Source organism: Branchiostoma floridae, chromosome 2 (genome assembly GCF_000003815.2).
Source record: "Branchiostoma floridae strain S238N-H82 chromosome 2, Bfl_VNyyK, whole genome shotgun sequence".
NCBI lineage: Eukaryota > Metazoa > Chordata > Leptocardii > Amphioxiformes > Branchiostomatidae > Branchiostoma > Branchiostoma floridae.
Window position 1 is genome coordinate 6,800,273 of NC_049980.1, and position 18,752 is coordinate 6,819,024.

General features: G+C 43.8%; 1 protein-coding gene across 1 annotated transcript; it reads right to left on the reverse strand.

Annotated features, from left to right (window-relative positions):
* Positions 1–470: 470 nt before the first annotated feature.
* LOC118410145 (tubulointerstitial nephritis antigen-like) lies at positions 471–18,752 on the reverse strand. The gene is made up of 12 exons (XM_035811673.1): positions 17,964–18,752; positions 12,256–12,322; positions 9,682–9,786; positions 8,412–8,526; positions 7,772–7,889; positions 7,178–7,328; positions 3,890–4,052; positions 3,700–3,745; positions 3,283–3,406; positions 2,698–2,746; positions 2,527–2,566; positions 471–1,898 (listed from the first exon to the last, which is right to left on the reverse strand). Exons 1-12 carry the CDS (start codon positions 18,274–18,276, stop codon positions 1,765–1,767), a joined length of 1,425 nt encoding a protein of 474 aa, XP_035667566.1. The 5' UTR covers positions 18,277–18,752; the 3' UTR covers positions 471–1,764.

The following is an 18,752-nucleotide window of genomic DNA, read 5'->3' on the forward strand; positions in this document are numbered from 1 at the left end:
AACTTGACGATTGGACGTTGTAGAGAAAAACATAGTTACTATTGGTACTGAATCGACATGTACATTTCGTGTGGGTGTTGAAGCGACGACGTGACCGTTTCAAGTGAAAAATGACATCGAAGATCTGATAACTCGTGAATTCCTTGTTTGATCAAAGATTTTAAATTTCTCATATTCTATCTAATGCATTTACCCAGGCTCTCATGAGGCTCACATAAATGCGTTTGGCAGGAAATTTAAGACATGAAGTGAGATAACACATTCTGGGACTTTTATGGGACCTTTGACCTAACTTCCTGTCAGTAACCCAAACGTGCCTACAGTAGCTAGCAGGTGAAAACCAATCAGATGAATGCAGCAAACTTATATCCAATAATTTCACAGGAAGTCCTTTGCTCTAAGTGAAAGAAAACATTGCAAAAACATATGAAGTAACGGGGCAAGAAAGCAACACAAGAACTTACACGCACTTGAAAAAGAATGAAGACACATTTATTTCAGACGTATCAACTTATATTACAACAAAGTGGGGTTTTAGCACCAAACGACAGTGCACTGAGTAGTGGTATTTCAAACAGCAACGATGTGACCATAGGAGATGGAAGCGGGTATCTCACTAAAGCTGTGGTACGTTGGCGAGCGAGTTGACAGAGCGATCGTCAAGGAATTTCATGGATAAAAAATTATATTTTTATATTACGTGAGTTTTGTTGTCTTTTCGTCATATTTGTCTGTTTTGCACGATATCCCCGTCATGAATTCAAGGGTAACAATAGTTCAATTTAGAATGCAGCGACACCGCCAACGTACGACAGTCCAGTGCAATATCCCTTTGCACTGACGAAAACAAATTGGGCCCTTTTTTCCGTTTGCCTTTGATTAACTGTATAGTGCTGTGTACAACGAGTTACAGTCATCTATTAATACGTCATAACTGTCACACACACACAGGGATGGTGGCCCAATAATATAATACTGTTAAATATACTGAAAATTACTAAAAAATACAATACAACTAGCGGTTCGTAAGACATGTAACCGCGCGTATCACACTTATTCATATACAAACTTGAAATACTGGCATAACGAAAGGGATCATTAGATATGGTATAAATTATATCCAACAGATAGTACATTTATATTTTATTTCATACATTATTGGAGTGTTCATGCTTACTGGCATGGGGACAAAAATGATACTTTTAAACTAAACTATGAGGATATAAGGATGGCAAGAAATGTTAGGTACCGGTGTGTGTCACAACTGTCACTAAATATAGTATCTACAGAACTGGAGATGGCATCACAACACACAGCATTCCTCTACCGGATATCAATACTCAACTATCTGTTTAGGCTATGTTGATTAGATTATATAAATGACATCCATGTGAACGCATGAATTTTTGTCCGTTTCAAACAAAATTCGACGATACTGTAAATCATACAAGGCTACAGCAAAACGAGTAAATACACACGCTGCAAGTCGCGACAACATATAGGAAATCGGACACTAGTAACGTCTCAGAATGCCAACTTAAAAGAAGACGATATAAAGGAACAAAAATGAAGAATCTATTGTTCTGTATAGCATGCTCAGGTATTTAATTATTTGTCCAACTTTCCTGGTCACTGAGATTTCATAATCCATTTTGACAAAATGTTTTTCTATTCGCACTCTCACATCAGTTTCAGGGTTCCCAGATGATGTCATCCATATGATCCAATCAACATCGCCGCACAGTTAATTTGCATATATTAGCATCATTTTAAACTCCTCCTTCTCCTCCTCCTCTGTACCCTGTTGTTGATCACCATCGGGTTGACTTTACCCCACACGCCGAGCACGAAGGACTCTATTTGACACTCGTTCTCACCACGGACGATCCGGAAGTAACCTATATAGGAGAAAGAGCGCAAATACATTTGTAGCATTCGTATTGAAAAAGAACTGTATGTGTCTGTCTGTGTGTATGCGTTTCCGGATTTTTGTAGTCAGCATAACTCAAGAAAGTCTGAATGGATTGTGATGGTACTTACTACGCAGGTAGATGTTGGGAAGACAAAGGTCAATGTCAATCACCCCCCCCCCCCCTGCTATGTGACCTTGGTACTGCAGCACAACTTCCGTTTTTATATCTGAACGTGTCATGGTCTTGCTTTTTTTAGTAATAGATAACTTGTGATTTAAGAAAGAAGTAGATTAAGTTTGGGCCCCCTATCAAATTGCTCTGGAACTACAGGGGCGTTTTAGTTGTAGGGGTTTAAACATAACGCATGGCGTTTCAATGTTGAAATAATTTCTTCTATTTAGAAATCAGAATCAATAGTACATTATAGAGCAGAATATGGCCAACTATAATACAAGTTCACACTCAAGACACCGGCCTGCCCAGAATTGGGAACCTGAATTGTCCCCAGATCCATTCAAATAAGACTATTTCTCTGTGTAACTTTACAAATCGTAGTGCTACAACATTCGGTTTACAGTATTAACTGTACATGTACATGTACTCGTGTACTTACCTTCCTCTCCCCATTGTGTGCCCCATGAATTTGCCACCGTCTGGGAAACGAAAAGGAAAGACACAATTCAGATGGCGTATATGTCACATAAACTGGACCTTGAATGTCATATTCATACAAATAAAATTAACATCAACACTACACGTCATGTGTGAACTGATACAAACTCACCCAGTACTTGATCGGTGCCTGATATGGATCTGACATCTCCACACCCCACCTTGGGAGAGAACAGAAAAACAGAACAGTTGGTGTACTATAAATAAACATAAACAACTGTTTTAGTAGAGTATGTGGAGAAGGAGACCTCAAACCAACCGTTCACACTTACGCCACATCTTCAGAAAAGAGCGATGCTTACCGGCGAAGTCAATCCATGAAAGAGTTTAGTAGAGTATGTGGAGAAGGAGACCTCAAGCCAACCGTTCACACTTACGTCACATCTTCAGAAAGGCAACTGTTTTACTTTTAACAATTTGTATTTTTATTGTAAAGCAGTTACGTGTAGACTGACTACATTCTCTTCATGTACCACATGCTCTAAAAACACCGTTTCTAGCCTACTGACCCAAACTGTAATACTTTAATAAGTATTGTAAATACTGTATCATATGAAATTTTATTCAGTGTGTAGAGGATGTGACGTTACGCGATGAAGTAGCCACTTATGTCCATGCGATGTATTAGTTTAAACGCTAAACATGGCTGACACTCTTGAACACAATCTCCGCCCAATTCTAGTGAAAAACGAGTTACCCTATGATCCTGACGGAGTGCCAGCCCCTCCGCCGGTACTCGGGCGGCTCGCCCTGCGCCAGCTCCGTGTGTCTGTACACCCCTGATCGGTACGAGAACAGGTCCGGCTTCACCTCCATCGTGGCTAAACATAAAGTTAGATACATTCAGAAGTGATAATTTCATTGAAAGTAGAGTATTTGAATACGATATAACGTTTTGAAAGTAGACCAAATATCATGATAATCGAACTTTATTGATCAAATGTGTTTCTCGATATTTGTAGGTTGACTTTACTTTCAAACTGATAGAATCACATTGAGAGATATTCAAATGACAACAAACGATGAACATTAACGATCTATGTATGACGTTTCTGTCAACTATCAGTAATGACGCCCGTGTATTGATATGCTTAAAAAGGAAAAGAATCAGCACCTTGGACAGGACCATTTGTCATTATTTCTTTCATGATATCTTCTTCCTGAAAATAAACGGAAACAATAACGTTAAGAGTGTTAACTTCATCACATTCGACAGAAAACAATGCTAAGGAGTGTTAACTTCAGAGAAGAAAGGAAGTTTGAAGTTAAGAATACGTAAGAAGGAAAGGAAAACTATACCTTACCCTGTTTGAGATTTTGTATGCTGGTGAAGACTGGTACTTTGACGTTGTTTCCCCGTTGTTACTGGGGCAGGGGTAGGGTCTCCCGTTAGACCTGGGCACGGCGCACTGGCCGGCCTGGGCGGAGGTTCCGCTTGCATAAGGGTAACAGGCATCGGTGGTCACCCTGAATCATCAAGATTGGGAGTAATGACTTGGTTGAAATCTTAACGAACACGGACGCAAATGAAAAAGATGACGACTACCAGCTCCAAGCACTTTGCTGGAGTTTTATATCTCCATCCACATCCACATACATACATGTACGCCTGTCTCTTGGTGCTGAACACCAACCACACATAGGCAAAAGAAACCTTTCGTGTCTTTGGTGTTGAACACCATCCCTACCCAGGCATGCGCCCATGTCCTTGCTGCTGAACACCATCCACACACAGGCATACACCCCTGACCTTGGTGCTGAACACCATCCACACACAGGCATACGCCCCTGACCTTGGTGCTGAACACCATCCACACACAGGCAAGCACACTAGTGCGATGATTACTATCCACACACAGGAAACATGTGCAGTCCTGTCGCTACGCGCGCGCGCGCACACACAAACACACACAGACACACACACACACACAAACACGCACACACACAAGCACGCAAACACATATAATTTGCAATTCGAACAACTTGAAATTTGAACATTGTGTTTAATCAGCAAAGGAACCATTCAACAACAGTCTAGATGTTGTTTTACAATCTAACAACACAGGCAATACTTGCGGACCAGTAAGCAGTTACAGATACTGACTCCAAAGCTAGTAGACAGAACAGTTCTCTTGTGCACTTCGTACCTGTTGGATCAGAGAATATCATATGTAACAGTGGGTATTTCAAGTCGGCTTTACATGGACTTTCTAGTTGTGAAGGGTTAATTAGAAGCTGCTGCATACAATACGTAGAATCTGTTGGATCAGAGAATATCATATGTAACAGTGGGTATTTCAAGTCGGCTTTACATGGACTTTCTAGTTGTGAAGGGTTAATTAGAAGCTGCTGCATACAATACGTAGAATCTGTTGGATCAGAGAATATCATATGTAACAGTGGGTATTTCAAGTCGGCTTTACATGGACTTTCTAGTTGTGAAGGGTTAATTAGAAGCTGCTGCATACAATACGTAGAATCTTTACATATTGGTTCAATCGATTCCAATGCACGGAACCACTTCTGAACAGAAACGTATCTAAATATTTTGGTTATAATCTTGGCATCAGCTTTTTGCTAAAGAAAGTATAATGTATTCAGAAGCATATCAAATACATTGATATGGCCAAATAACAGTGGCTATATACGTGCACAACATTTCCCTAAAATATTTGCGGCATAAAGCTGTAGGCCACTGAGCCCGCCACCAACACTCCAACCACGACCATGGCCACAGTCGTAACGCGTTTGACACGCCTGAACACGCGGTGCTTCTTCTCGCGACATGTCATGTTTGTTGACATGACGTAGTTCAGGTACAAGTTCACCTGTCTCGCTTTCTCTAGTAGCACCTTGTCTACTGCGGTTGCCTCCGTGTTCTCGAGCTCACTCTTAGATTTGGTTTGAATCGATGAGCCTGATTTGGGCTCCAACTGGTTCTTCTTGTACTCTGGGACATCTGGGCCTGTGGGTGATTCCGAGTAGGAGAAGGTATTCGCGACCGTGTTCACATCCCAGTCCATGAAGTGACGTAGGATGTCGTCTTCTAAATCCGTTGGCACCTTAGGCTCATCCTGGCCGTGGCCGTGGAGATGGTCGTACATCTGCTTGCTAATGCGAAGTCGCATCTTGGAGAGGTACCAGTGTTTCTGTCGAGCCGTCATGGAGTCCCAGTCCTTGTGTACATCTGGTTTGACGTCGGGATGTCGCACGTGGTGTATCGGAGGAGCCATGGGGTCATTGGTAGCAGTAGCATCGGTCGCGGTCATGCCGCCGGGAACACCGCCATGTCCCCGGCTTCGGTACGGAGGGAGGCCGGCAGGAGTCTCCTCTGCAGCGGTGTTTGAGTAGAACTGTGCTGTGATGGTCACAGAGACCGCCTGAAAGATACACATTCTTCCATTGTAATACTGTATGGACAAAAACAAGGCCTGTGTAGTCATCCATCGTTACTCGATTGGGAAAATCATACTCTGTGAATCAAACGTCCAGAAATTAGCTGAAATTATCACAATATTTGATGCATAAAAACTAATTGGTATCCTGTGGTCTATAGTATAACAACAGATCTGATTACATGTACGTACCTGTATACTATAGATATTAAGTATTGATGTAGAAAACTCACCGTCGTCACAGCTGCGAGTAGCAAAGTTGTGAACACTGCCGTTCTGAGCAACCGCCATCGCTCATCAATTGAATCATCGGTCACTTCAGAGACCGGAAACCTGCGAGACGGACCGCCTCGAGCTCGGGACCGCCGGTGGGATCGTCGGCCGCGGCGTCTCGCCATGTTACGTCAAAAATACTCTTAACTGTTGTCTGAAGAAAGGAGCAGGTGAAGTCTGCCTCTGTCACCTTCAGTAGTCAGTCAAGAGTGTAAACAAATCACATCGAACGCCGTTGCAAGTCTAGAACACAGGGAGTTTGCGGTTCCAGAACAACTTTTCGAACAATGGGTCCTTACGGAACAAAGGCGAGTGTGATAAAGTCCCTGCAGGTTGCGCTGGAACATTATATGTGGGTGTTCGTCAACGGAGAATCCCTCGTTGATATCGAACACCATTCACTTACAGGATACCACAGGTCTTTGGTGCTGAACTCCATCCACAAGGAGGCAAACGCACGTCTCCCTAGTGCTGAACACCGTCCATGCGCACGCAAACACACCTGTCCTTGGTGCTGAGCACCATCCACGCATGCGAAATCACTCCTGTCCTTAGTGCTGAACACCATCCATACACAGGTAGCACACCTGTCCTTGGTGCTGAACTTCATCCGCACACACGCAAACACACCTGTCTCTGGTAGTATATACCACTCATACAAATGCTAACACACCTGTCCTTGGTGCTGAACACCATCCACACACAGACGAACTGAATACAATCCACATGCAAGCAAACACACCTGTCCGTGGTACTGAACGCCGTCCATGGGCAGACAGACACATTTGTTCTTGGTGCTGAACATCATCCATACACAGACAAACCGAACACCATTCACACACAGGCAAAAAAAACACTTGTCCTTGGTGCTGAACACCATCCACACAGACCTATCTGTAACGATAAAAAAATATAACAACCTACCCCTTTTTCCTGAGGAACCACCAGGCCCTATCCAGCCTGCCGCCCTGACAGCCCCGCTGCCTGTTGGTGTTGCAGGACAGCAGGTTCTGTGGGGACAGGGTCACGGTCATCGTGCCGCGGGACTGGATGGCCAGGCGGTCAGCTAGCACGGCTGGGATGGAAAATGTCATATCAATCAATACACTAGCCATTTGCCAGTCTTTGTGATGCCATGGATACGCTAAGTGATATTAAATACAGTTTATCTATAGTTGATGTATGGTTAGTGGTCACCACTTGGCACCCTGAAGGAAAACGATATGTGATGTGTACCTGCTGAACCACAACTTTTGCTATTTATACACTCAACGCTACCTGCTAGTCAAGAAAACGGCAAAACAACAGTATTTTAAGGAAGTAAAGAGGCTTTGTTCACGTTATGACATGAGGAATTTTAGTAATCAGCTGCCGATTGTATGGAAGCATAAAAAAGAGGAAGAAAGCGCTGTGTATCTGACACCTGCCTTACCAAAACTCAGACCGTTTTGACTGTTTTAAAAACAATTTGTGTAGTGGTCAATATCAGAGTTGACAAACATGGATGCTAGGTTTTACCTGTGGTGGAAAAAGCCCATGATGCCCCGCAGTTCCCCTGGTCCCGCACGTCCTGGATGAGACCAGGCCACCGCTGCCGGGCGTCAAAAAACTCCGGGAGGTTCTCTCTGATACTGACCTGTGAAGTAGTGAAGTGTTTATAACCACGTTAAAATACAACCAACAGTACAGATGATGTAACATTACCATCACATGAAGAGCTTGGCACTTGTGAAAACTTAAGTTTCATTTATGATGTTGCATTGGAAATATGCGAATTAGTGCCTAAATGTAGCTTCCTCTATTAATTCACATGTCGTTGAGGACTTTGTATAATGCTTATCAGAAAATGCTGCTTGCAAATTGGGAAACGACGTGAAAAGAGGTTTACGTACAGATAGCCCCATAGCCTATTGAGGCCGTAGGGGCAGTGGGTTGCTATCCAAGTACTGTGTCTTCAAAGCAAGGTATTTGAAAAAGGAGCCCAACTCTTTCTGTCCACCGTCTTCTACGTCCCCAACCGAAATCAGATACCCCTTTTACACCTAGCCTGGTGGAGTTGGATCTCCTGTGGAACCCTGTACCTCTGGGTTTGGGGTCAAATACCGGAATACGACGCCATCGATGTATAATTTACGTCATACACCGTCACATTACCTACCTGGATGCCCCTCATGGCGTGAACGCTTTCCGGTACGGGGTCCGTGCCCAGTTTGTAATGTAGGCCTTGGTCAAGGGTCAGGCCGTACAGGAACGGATAGGCCTCCGCCTGCCACCTGTAAAGGGGTAATATCACGTTAACCAGTTACAATTTTTGAGAGTATGTATGGTCTCAGTCAAGAGATATGATGAATATTCTTCATAGTCAGGTTTCTTAGCTTATTGACCGAGTTTCGGTAATCTATACGGCGGTAATCTTTCTCGTGAATGTACAGTCAAATTTGCACACGGTGGAAGGTGGTATAGCTTCGGCTCTGAAGCCAAGGGGACGGTCGGACACCGGGGTGAAATCCTCAGTGTTTCCAAGATTACGTTACGGTGTCTATATGTTACCGGGTACCGGGCTGATTTTAACTGTGAAATAAAAAGAATGGGGCCCGGTCGTGCCCCCAAAATAGCATTGTAGCCGAAAGATGTTCCATAGGGCAACGCCCGAATGTGCAAAAAAAACAGCCCGTAAACTAACCGGCGGAACCCCATTTTCGTATTGTGACCGCAGCATTACCATTTACCAGGGTGCTGTACAGAAAGAATGTTCGTAGAATGTTGAGAGGCTAGGTCAGATGCTTGAACTTGATCTCCGGAGTGATGATATAATCCAGTACTTTATGACTAGGAGCCTTGTCAACAGCGATGGTGGGCAGCCACAACAGAGTAGTGTATGCAGATCATGTGTCTAAACGTCCCGGTGCACCTGCAAGACTGGCGTGTCTCAAGCACACCATATCATGCTGCAGAGGGAATTTCCTGCCTTTCTTAACTATTTACAAATGTTTACAGGCTTCTTGTCCATAGTGAATCGTGTAAAATGATTTTCTATCGTACCTCATTTTATCATATCTAACACTCTAGTCTTCTCTACTCTATCTCTTCTCTATCTCTTCTCTATTCTACTCTACTCTACTCTACTCTACTCTACTCTACTCTACTCTACTCTACTCTACTCTACTCTACTTGATTCGACTCTACTCTACTCTACTCTGCTCTGCTCTGCTCTGCTCTACTCTACTCTACTCTACTCTACTCTACTTGATTCGACTCTACTCTACTCTACTCGATTCGACTCTACTCTACACTTCTCTACTCTTCTCCTATTCTCTTCTCTACTCCACTCTACTCAACTCTACTTCTACTTCTACTTTACTCTACTCTGTAAACAGAAGATCGAACATCTAGAATAGGATAGATCTGTGTAAGGAAGGCTGACCTACCCGTAGTCTCCCTGGTTGATGGCCTCTAACATGGTGGGCCTGAGCAGACAGGGGTTCTCCTGACAGCGGAACTCGTACGACCCGGCCTGGTTGGGCTGGCACACACTGTGGGAGGAGACATGGCGAATCGGTGAACGGACTTGAAAATAATTGCTGAATCATAGTAAAATCCCGGGAAAATGGGCCAACTTTATCTTGATATATCTTGCTTGTCACACAGGTCTTATTTTTCAGGCGCACTGCATCTGATAGGTCAACTTGTCAGAATCACGTAGACACCTTTGATAGCGTGATCTGGCCAATATTGCCTGCTCTATCGAGTATTTTCGTGACCATGTCTTATGCCTCATTTCGGCGCGTCACTAAAGGAAACATGGGGCTTAGGACTGAGCCGCTTTCCGCCCCTATCACAGATCATACGCTACAGATCTATATAGTGTTTCCGCCACATGTTTTCGGTCTCGTATGAGAAGACCGGTATTGTTAGGCGGGCTTGGGACATATAACTTTAAGCCCCCTATAGTGGATCAAACCCAGTGGTTTTAAAATCTTTTAATACAGGCGTGTGACAAGGATACAAAGGACACACGACAGATCGGGCACACGACACAGGAGAGGTCATGGTATAGCAAGACGATGCCCAGGTACGTCAAATAGTCAGCAGGTGTTTTGCGAATGAAATAAAATATCCTCGCACTTCCAGTGTCGCCTACTGCTTTCCCTATATCATATTATTGATCGTTAGATTGTACAATTTTTTTGACTCCGGGGCTCGCAGAACACTCCTTGGCCAACTAAACTCCTTATGTCACCAGTAGATCTACCTGGAGATTAATTTTGACCCATTCCCGAATAAACCTTGTATTCCTGTCACAGTCCTGTCTATTTGACACGTGTCCAGTTGCACCACACGAAACTGTGTATTACCTTGTAACACAACTCTTGTCATTATGCCAAATTTCTACCCAGGAACAAGACATATGTTTCAAACCCATATCAGCATCCTTTCTTCCACAGTAATACTGACACAAAGACGACCTTGTCCACCACTGTTAACTTTTTTCCGACAAGATTGTGCTTTGGTCTCTCCTCATTGAACCGTAGAGTTCCCCTGTGCGAACCCTTTTATCTGACGCCTGTCCATGTCAGTTCCTAGACGGGAAATATTCTTCAGTTTACAGACAAATTCAACATACATCAGAGGAACAAACGCAGCGGACCAGGTTTGTTGACCGACCCCAGCTGCCTGACAATACTGTAAATGCCTGTAAGTTCGCTAGGATTTCAATTACAGACGGTACGGAGAAAATTGGAGTCTTCGCAAGGGTTCAAGTTGAGTTCCCCAAAGCGCTACAGTAACACATTATACAGTAACGAAACCACCGACGCCTTAACGTACAGCCATCTAAGGCTAGTTCGCCTTTATCCGCTGGATAACCTATGTTCGTTGTTTCAAAAAACATGGTATTTGGAGGTTTCAAGTCGACGGACGGTGAAAATCGCGACCACCGTCCTTCGATGTCACTTCGATATCCTTTAATTAATGCCATGTTTTTAAAACAACGAATATAGGTTACCCCGCGGATAAAGGTGAACTAGCGTTACTAGGGACTGGGCAAGAGTGCTTGCTTGATGAACTGTCACTGATCTAAACATCTTTGGATAAGTAGCACTTTTTGATGAATATGTACATGTTCAAAAATCGAGTCCATGTTCAATTTGTGCACTGTAACTATTGAGCCTCCAACAGCTCATAACACAACGTTATATCTACACTTAATACAGTATTCAAACCCGCTGACGTCATAGTATGTTACGCCTGTTTCCTAACATTGTTACGTGTGAGTGTTCACCGCTAGAGTTTTTCTAGTCTTGACATTCCTCATGCATTCCGACCCCCTCTAACAAACCCCCTGACAGCAAAGTCGGTCAGCGCACACCGACACGTCAGTTTAAATGCACAACGGTTCCTTTCCGGTCAAACAGTATTAAAATGACTAAAGGTGGCGACGATAGGTTTCTACTTTTACATATATTTGGAATGACATCAAATGGACATAGACCACCCTAAGCTTCCACACGACATAGCCATATGTTTTGGAAAAGATATCTTGATTTTAAACTCTAAACTAACCAAAACATGTACTTAACAGCAATAGCAACCGCCTGCTTTATACAGAGATGTTAAGAACAACATTCATTTGGAACTCTCAAGATTCTCTTGTACATTATGCTGACTTTAGGTGATCATGAAATTCTATGTTTCTGCTTCCCAACGAGAATGTATAATCCTAGTCTATCCGGGTGTTAATCTCCAAGCAGATTTGCCAGTGGCCAACCGGCCAGTTGGACACTGTTTTGTCCCTTCTGATACTGTGTTATGCCACCGTGAAAATCTACTACGTACTGAGTGTGTATGTATGTATGTACGTATGTGTGTGTTGTATGCGCTTGTGTGTGTGTGCGTGTGTGCATGTGTGTGTGTGCGTGCGTGCATGCGTGCTTTCCGTGCGTGCGCGTGTGTTTTAAAACCGTATACATACTACTAAAAGTTAGAAGACCTCCTAACGTTACCATTGGTTGCAGTTAATCCTGACAGTGGCCCCGCCTGGATGGTACGTCCCATCATGGAAGCAGCCATCTGAAATCATAAAATAAAGTGTTGTAGGTTAAAAGGTCAAACGATATAACACAACATCGTCATTGAACCAAACACATTCAAGCTGGTGTTCTTTTAAAGCTGTCAGGAATTCTCTTCTCGCTTTTAATTTAGGGCAGTGCAACCGTGAACCTGTTTGGCAACACTGTTATCTTTTGTATAGATGAAAGGATGTCTTCTTCGGTGCCTATCTGACATGTCATCGGTACAGGTGACATTGAGACCAGCCATGCTGTAGCTGGGAACTCCCTGGGGTATATGTTCCCGGGCACCTGTAGGGCCGTACCGATTCTATTATATGGATCACATCTTACGCGCGCATGAATTTTTATACGTTTAAAAAAAGACGTTTTTGAGACCATATGTAAATTGTTAGCCTGGGTACTACGTCCGGAAAGTAGTTCGCTCCGGCGTTTAGTATACTATATACAGTCGCTTCTCGCTCTGACATTTATCATATACTATATACCGTCGCTTCTCCGTAGCAGAAGCGAACAAATAATAGGAGTAAACTACTACCCAGATGGTACCCAGGCTAGTAAATTGTACAAAGTAGCTGCAAAATGACAAAATATATCGTAATTTTTTAAGATGTAGGAAAACGGATATTGAAGTCGAAGAATGCTGAAGTCAATTCCAATGTTAGTGAGGAAAAAGTGAAACAAAAATGTAGAATCTATAGCTATTGTTCGGTAAACTATACTTTGTATTCATTTGTTCAACCTTTCTTACCACTTACATGTACATTTCATCATAAAGGCAACTTTTTTTCACCGACATTTTTTTTCCTTCGCAAGTTCGCATCAGCTTTTGGGGTTTTCAACGATATTATCCACATAATCAAACCAACATGGCCTTACTTATACTTGTATGTCTTTCTCCCTCCCCCACTCGTCACAACAGAACGTGTGGGTTAGGAGCAACTCCTGTGCCCAGCTGCTGTTGTACCATGACCTTGCCAACCGCAGGAGGGTCTGACCTTGGCAATGTTAGCCCTACGTCCCAAAACACAAACCATGCTGTATAAACACGCCGCGTCCTCGTGCCCAACCTGCACTTAGCGTCTTGTAACCTTTCTGGTGTGTAAATGATAGTCTGATTGTTTAGGTTGGCTTTATTCACTCACATAAAAACTTCACCCTTGTCGCTCAGTCGTTACTTTTACCCTTGTATAACTATCCAAGACATCGCTGGGGTTGTTGTAATAAGTAAGCGCAAATAAGCCGTGTTGTTGGCGTGTAAAGAAGCGATTGCTGCTCAATTTGCTTGTGTTACAAATGTTTCGTAACAATGATGCATAAAATGGACGAGGTTCAATATGTAATCAGTATATTTACACGGCAGTTTAACTGTCAGATAGAACATGTATTGATCATTGGAGATGTTTGGTACAGAAACAGGGCCATGCACGTAAGCCACCAATCCTTGAGAAATATCCTTGTTTATAGTTCTGTCGAAGATCTGTTCTATGGCATTCCTTGATTTTTTAAAAACATTGGACATAGAATTCAGATTCAGGCTAGATATCCAGGTAATAAGATACCCAAGAATGCCGCGTTTTTGGAAACGGTCCGGTTAGACGTTTCGGGTAGCAATTACACTTCTACCTTTCTTCGGTGACTGACAAACGGTAGTGTATGCATATGCTACCTAGCCTGGGTACCATCTGGATAGTAGTTCGCTCCTACGTTCGCTTTTGCTATCTGGAAGCACAGAGAAGCGACTGTATATAGTGTATAATGAATGTCAGAGCTAGAAGCGACTGTATATAGTATATAATGAACGCCGGAGCGAACTACTTTCCGGATGGTACCCAGGCTATATGCTACCTGGAACGTCTGACAAATGCTGATCCAAAAGCTACCTGGATTACGTAGTTCTATCGGTACTTTGCTGTGTTGGTTTTCACATGGATCCGCAGCAAACTGTGCAACTCGGGACTACGGAAAATTGTTCGGCCAACTGTTCAAACTGATGGTACGTGCTTTATCCCTAACTGCCTTGCTTTCTACAAAGCCGATTGTATGGTAAGGCGGGCTCAATCAGATACATTACCCATTGGTAATACATGTGTATGCTGTAGCAATGGCTCGTCGTAAATAGTGGTGACGGTGAGATACTATTAATGGTACGATTTACGAAACAATAATATCGGATCATATGGAACGGGTACAAATGCTAATTCGTACTGTGTGTATTTCCCTGTTCTGTACGGACCTTAATTTGTAAGCAGACGTTAGGAGGGAAGAATTTGGAATTTTAGGAACTGTTTTCTGACCAGCTTAGCCTTCTGTGTAAGCTGATCCGCTTAAAATAATCTCATGCTGTACAGTAGTCAGCTCAGGAAATCATCGACATGTCACGTTTTATTCTCTCCACACCTGCTTGAAGGTATAGGCAACATTATCTTCATTATATGGATGGCATCAATTTTCGTCCGTTCCAAAAAACGTTTACGTTTGCGACCATACTGTAAAATCGTACAAAGAGGGTTGAAAAATAGCAAATACTGTAAATGCAAAAATGTTCGCGGTGGATTAATGTTCGCGGTTTTCGCGGCGGCCGCTTCACCGCGATTTTAAAACCACCGCGAAAAGTCCATTTTCCCGCTACCGCGAAATTAAATCCCCGCGAACTTAAATGCATTTACAGCATATGCATGCGTCAAAAAGCAGTTGCTTGAGTAACTACATTTTGGCGTATCTTATTACCTGGATGTCTAACCTACATCGACGTAAATATATGCATGATTTATTTTTTTTAAAGATACCAGAAAACGGATACTTATGCCTCTTTTCCCATTGCAGTGATTCCGTCGTAAATCGAAAGTCAAAGAACAAAGTAAAGAATACATTGTTATACCATGTTATGTGTTAAGTCATTCGTTCAACCTTCCTGACCACTTACTAAGGCAACTTTTTTGCCAAACGTTTTTTTATTCGCACGCTTGCATCAGTTTTGACTATGTCACCCATATGATTAGATCAACACCGCCTTGTGGTATCTCACTGCACTTAGGGCACCGGTGCGACACTGCGGGGTTAGAAAGATTGCTCAATGAATTTCAGAGATAAAGAACGAATTTTCTTACGTTTTGTGTATTTTGTTGTCTTCTAAGTCATACTTTTACGTATTACGCAATATCTAAATAGATAAAAAAAAATGGGCGAAAATAACACAAAAGTGCCACAGTGAACGAACCCCGCAGTGCCGCACCGGTGCCCTTAGTGCAGTGAGATACCACCTTTACTTATGTGAAATTCATACACGTGATATTTAGTACCCTGGGAGCCAACCAGGACCAGATAGGACAGTTTATTCGGTGGCCCAAGACAGTCAGGCCCGCCCGATCTCCTATTAGCGCCCCGGGAGTTTAAGCCCGATGGGGTCCACCTGTCTTTATCCAAGGGACAAGGGTAGCGATAACTCCTTCAGGCTTAAACTCCCCGGAGCGCTTATGTGAGATCGGGCGGGCTGACTGCCTTGGCTACCCGAACAAAACTCGCTAGCTGCCCGGTGCTGGCTGGCTCCCAGGGTAGATGTTTAGTGGGAACACAAATAACAGGCCGTAGCGAGTATGGCAGCGTTTACTGACGGTGGTGGCTGAGGAAAATGAACACTGTGGGAGTAAATAATCGCCTGACAGTGTTCAAACAACGCCCATTCTTGTTGACAGCATCTGAACAACACCCCTAGCCACAGAACACTGTGTCCGCTGTGACAGATCACGCCATGCAAAGCCTCATTACGCGTATTCATTACTGGTATTTACACGGCTTTACACCTTCACTTGTAGGGTGAGAGAACACAGTTCGTGTTTATCTTTCGAATTTCATTTTGTCATTTCACAGTCGGTCTCTATAAAAATTTTGAAGCGCTTATGTTTTTTTATGAATATCTTACGTTGCAATTTCGTACTGCATAGGAGAACATTGCAGTATTCAGTGATAAGTTCAATGTCAACAAAGGTAATACAGTGGAGCCCAGTGAGCTTTGAATGCCGCCTTTGGAACCCAAGTTACCCAAAACATATCGTTGAGTTGCCGGGTCATCGTATTTCGTGCACACACATTATAGTCTGTACCAGACTGACTATGCAGGCCATTGTGGGGAGCTTTGCTACCAGAGGTTTTGGCCGCCCATACCGACCTTTGATAGCATGGACTGACCCCCTGGCCAATTTCCCGATTTTTCAGTTCTGCGATCCCCGTATCCCCGTAGGAAGGCCTGGTGAAGGCTACACACCAAACAGGTTATCTTGCTTTGGCCACTTTTTGAGATCTTTGTACTTTTTCTAAATACGTCTGCCCAATCTTTGGTGTTTTGGCATTTTATCTTACCAAAGACTTTTTAGAGTATAAAATTCTATATCTAACCCAAGCAAACTAAGCACAGACCATCGACCGTATTCTCCAAGCAGAGGTTGGGTGGGGTGGACGGAATTTCTTACGGTACCTCCCATCACCTTTGTCACAAAACGGAAGACTTCCAGGAATGTAGATTGATAGTTATAGCAGTTGGACATCTTGATCGATGAGCTAGGAAATCTTTGTGGCTTGTTCAATGCTCACGTGCCGTGCTATATTGGCTCCACCACTGGCGCGCCAAGACAAAAGCTAGCAAAATAGAACCCTTCAAAGACTCAGACGTTTTTCTTTTCGGGAGGTGTCCCCAGGGAGGTGGAATGTTTTCCCGCCAACTGAGAGTCTCGCATGGTTGTCATGGAGACCTTTTCAGTCGTCTGAAACTCTCTTGGAGCATTTTTCATCTTGTATCTTGTCAAGAGACGTTAACAATGCGCTACAGAAAGTTCCTTCGCAAGGAATTTCTCGTTTTAGAATCGCTTCTCTGTCATTCACATTTCTTATAACGTGTAATTCAAATATTGCTCTCTCTCATACATCAAAAGGGTGACCTAAAGTGCCCCAATCTAGGAATGCACACAGCGCACATGGTTTATAATTATTTTCAGCAAAACATTGGTGCTGTTTGATGTCGAGCGTTCCCCTCAGCGAGGGAAGTCGTACTTTGTGTATACAAGATAAGCTGTTCAAACATGGGGATGAAAATTGTCTTGTTTTTGGTCCTGTGCTTAAGTAGTTGTACCTTCAACTTATGAGGTCGCAGCCGACATCTTAGAACGCCTACCAAACAGGCGGGCGATTCTTGTGGGTAATCTTATGCGAGCATGAGAATTATTGTGGAAATGCCAACAGGGTACAGATGAAAGGAGCCTGTCTCTAAACGCCTCTAAGCCTGTTTCCAAGTAAATACAGCTTGCACATTTGCGTTTCCCGCCGACAGTGTTTTCATATAGATAGTCTCGTCTGGGGGAAACTTATTGCTGATAAGAATGCCGACAGAAATGTAGTCAGACGTCGGGTTAAGTAAAGTAACATGGCCTCTGTGCAGTCTTTGCTCTACGCAAACATGACACACGGTTCAACGATACAAGCCGACCGAAAGATTTATCGCAGAATGGACGATAAAGTAGCGGCTATGCCGCGTAACAACAGGTTCTGTGGTAGACCCTTTGTGCTGGGATACGAAGTAGATACACAACTTTAGAACCTACTGTATTTGTTGAGTAAACGGTTTACCCTGGCCCGCTACAATAGCTTACCTGTCTCGGGAGGCTGGGGCAGCGGGGTCGGCTCGTTCGGCGGGGGGAGGCCCAGGCACACCGACCGGTAGTCCGGGCAACAGTCCGACGCGGACGTGCGGTTGCAGAACTCATCACAGTAGCAGATCGTGTCGAAGTAGGGAAGAGAACAAGAGTCCGATCTACCTCTACAACAGTTTAGTAGCGAGCAATAAGTGTCCGTGACCGCTCTCGGAGGTTCCCGAAACACCAGGTTGGGTTGTTGCTGGCTTTCCACGTGCACAAAGGTGGCCAGTAAAAGGACACAAAGTCCGAGCAGGCTCATAGTCCTCATTGTCCGTTTCGTATACGTTCCCGGGGTGATACTCACGACTCGTGATATGGACCACAAACTTTCACAGCGTCACAACTTCAACTCGCCGGAGGAGACAGAATCTGGGGAGTCCTCGGCGGTCAAACAGGATGTTTGCCTTCCCTGCAACCGGCGACCTGCGGAACTAAAACAGATTAGAGTGAGCAAAAATCACAGTCATCCGATTCACTGGCGAACCCAGGACTGGTTCGACCAATCTGGTTTACAGTGTTTGTTACGGACTGGTCACCGTGCCGCCCCGGTGACTGAGTACTACAGAGGAGAGTAGGCGGCAACTACCATCTGCTCAGTCTCCCCTGTAAACATTTATCCAAACTCAGTTGAACGATGGGCCTCTGTACACATTGTTAGGCCCTGTCAGGACCATTACAAATGCGTGGACGAGGAAAGCAGGGCTTATGATTGTATATCTATGCGACGACATTTTAGACATAAAT

Excerpts from the sequence above, each read along its gene's own strand:
- LOC118410145 (XM_035811673.1), bottom strand. The coding sequence starts at position 18,276 with ATGAGGACTATGAGCCTGCTCGGACTTTGTGTCCTTTTACTGGCCACC. Across the intron at positions 7,890-8,411 it reads ACGCCATGAGGGGCATCCAG|GTCAGTATCAGAGAGAACCT; the intron begins GTAGGTAATGTG and ends ACTACTTCACAG. Across the intron at positions 3,746-3,889 it reads CATACAAAATCTCAAACAGG|GAAGAAGATATCATGAAAGA; the intron begins GTAAGGTATAGT and ends GTTTATTTTCAG.